Source organism: Anopheles marshallii, chromosome 2, assembly GCF_943734725.1.
Source record: "Anopheles marshallii chromosome 2, idAnoMarsDA_429_01, whole genome shotgun sequence".
In the NCBI taxonomy this organism is placed as follows: domain Eukaryota; kingdom Metazoa; phylum Arthropoda; class Insecta; order Diptera; family Culicidae; genus Anopheles; species Anopheles marshallii.
Window position 1 is genome coordinate 90,481,469 of NC_071326.1, and position 2,013 is coordinate 90,483,481.

At 46.8% G+C, this 2,013-nt stretch overlaps 1 protein-coding gene across 1 annotated transcript; it reads right to left on the minus strand.

Annotated features, from left to right (window-relative positions):
• Nucleotides 1-673: 673 nt before the first annotated feature.
• On the minus strand, nt 674-1,511 carry LOC128708795 (probable endochitinase). Its single transcript, XM_053803775.1, has 2 exons — nt 1,461-1,511; nt 674-1,387 (listed from the first exon to the last, which is right to left on the minus strand). Exons 1-2 carry the CDS (start codon nt 1,509-1,511, stop codon nt 674-676), a joined length of 765 nt encoding a protein of 254 aa, XP_053659750.1.
• Nucleotides 1,512-2,013: the final 502 nt, after the last annotated feature.

Below are 2,013 nucleotides of genomic sequence, written 5' to 3' on the forward strand. Positions count from 1 at the left end.
TGTCGGTTTAGTTGATTACCTCGATAGTTCTAAAGATGGGTAATGCAGGTGTGCGTAAAATTTTCGTACTCGTATGGTTTAGCGTCTATAGCCGATGGTTCCCTTTTTTTACGATACCCTTTCATGGAAGTGAAAACTGTGTTAAGCACTGCTTAACGTCGGTATAAGCATAAGAACAAAGACTCGTAGTGCGAAACGAGACAGTGATTGATAGTGTAATAAAATACTGATTTTTCTTCGTTCTTGGTTCAATCGGTGTTTGGAATATGTAGATTGAAAGAAAATCTTGACGGAGATCATCAACACGCTAAGGTTTGTAATTAAATTAAGTCTAGCAAGCTTGTAATTGTAACAAACGTCAATATTGTAATGCAAATTGCATACATTCAGGCAACGAGCGTTATAGCGGCATGTGAAACATTGAAGTCCCTGAGGCTAATGCTGCATTCTCTAAAAGATGCAGCCGGAAAAAATCTGATAATGTCATTGAATTATTCCGTATTCGCTTTATTAAACGTTGTTTTTGCATGACAAATAGTAGAACATTTATTTCGGCCATATTTTACGATAAGAACAAAACACCGACCGGTTGTACGTAGATTCCCCACTTTTTAATACCAACATCCTTGGCGGGCAATATCTAAAGGCTGACTTACTAAAGAGGCACTATCATTTAGCACTTAACGTTCTGCACCCAGTTGCAGATCTTGGCCACATCGTCGAAGGCAGTACCGATCGGACACTTAGTGTAGCGCAGAATAGTTGTGCCAATGCAGTTCACATACTCGGTGCAGTCGGCCGGATTGCGGATCTTCGCCCCGAGAGGCTTTCCGCGGCACAGCATCTGCAGACTGTTCAGGTTGCTTGGGGGCTGCGGTAGGATCGGCAGAGACGGCGGAAGAATCGGAAGGGATGGTGGCACGATCGGCAGCGATGGCGGTAGGATCGGTTGCGGGGGCAGCAACGGTGGGCTCGGTTGGGCAACGGTTCCGCAAACGGCCACTTCACGTTCAGCGCACAGCTTACGACGAGCATCGAACATAGTACCGGACGGACATTGGAAGTTGATAGCGCCAGTAACCGAGCACTGATAGAAGCGGCTACAGTCGGCAGTGTTAGCCAGCAGAGTCGACACGGGTTGGTTAATGCAAGCCGTAACGGTATGCTCGATACGCGACGGTTGCGCCTTCAGCGAGGAGGTCAGAATGTTGTTCGGCAGATTTCCGGGCTCGCAGCGCACCTTGTTCGTCGAGTCACAGGCCAGCGTGCGCGGGTTGAACAGCGTATTGTCCGGGCAGGTGAAGAGAATGGTGCGGCCTGTGCGGCACATGAAGAACTGCTGGCAGTTCATCGGGTTTGGCACCAACTCACCGGTGTTCCTGCAGAGCTACGACAGAAGAGAGGTATTCCGAGTTAAGGCTGTGATTAAGTTAGCCAACCGTTTACAGCATCTAGTTTACCTGGGCGCTCGCAGCGGCAATCAAGGCCGCGAAAACAAGGAAGCGTTGCATTGTGGTTGACTTCTACCGGTACTGTTTCGTATGTCGTTCAGCCGATCCAAAGCAAAATATATATATAGCGAAAAACTGGCGTCTTTCGACCTGTGCTAGCATTTGCAAGGCATGTTAGAAAGCGCGCATATCAAACTGATAAGGCATCATGTTCACCATTCCGTCCGAACTATCAGCTGTTCCGATGGCAGGTGTACATGCATTTTGCCGTGTACAGTATCTTTCATAGAATGCGTAGATGAGTAATCTTTCGTACAGCTTGAAATGATTGTTGCAGATTTGACAAACGATAGCATCATGTTCATTAGTTCCACAATAGCAGATGCGGATGTCGACCAAGGGTATGCTATCGATCATTTCCATCGAATAAACAGAAGTACACAGTATGCGTACTTGATAAGTTGATAAGTTGTGATACGTACCGCATGTGACAGTTTACGTTGTAGATCTCTGGAAATCCTATGATAGCTGCAACAACAAAGACTACGGGCGGCAGAGGGAA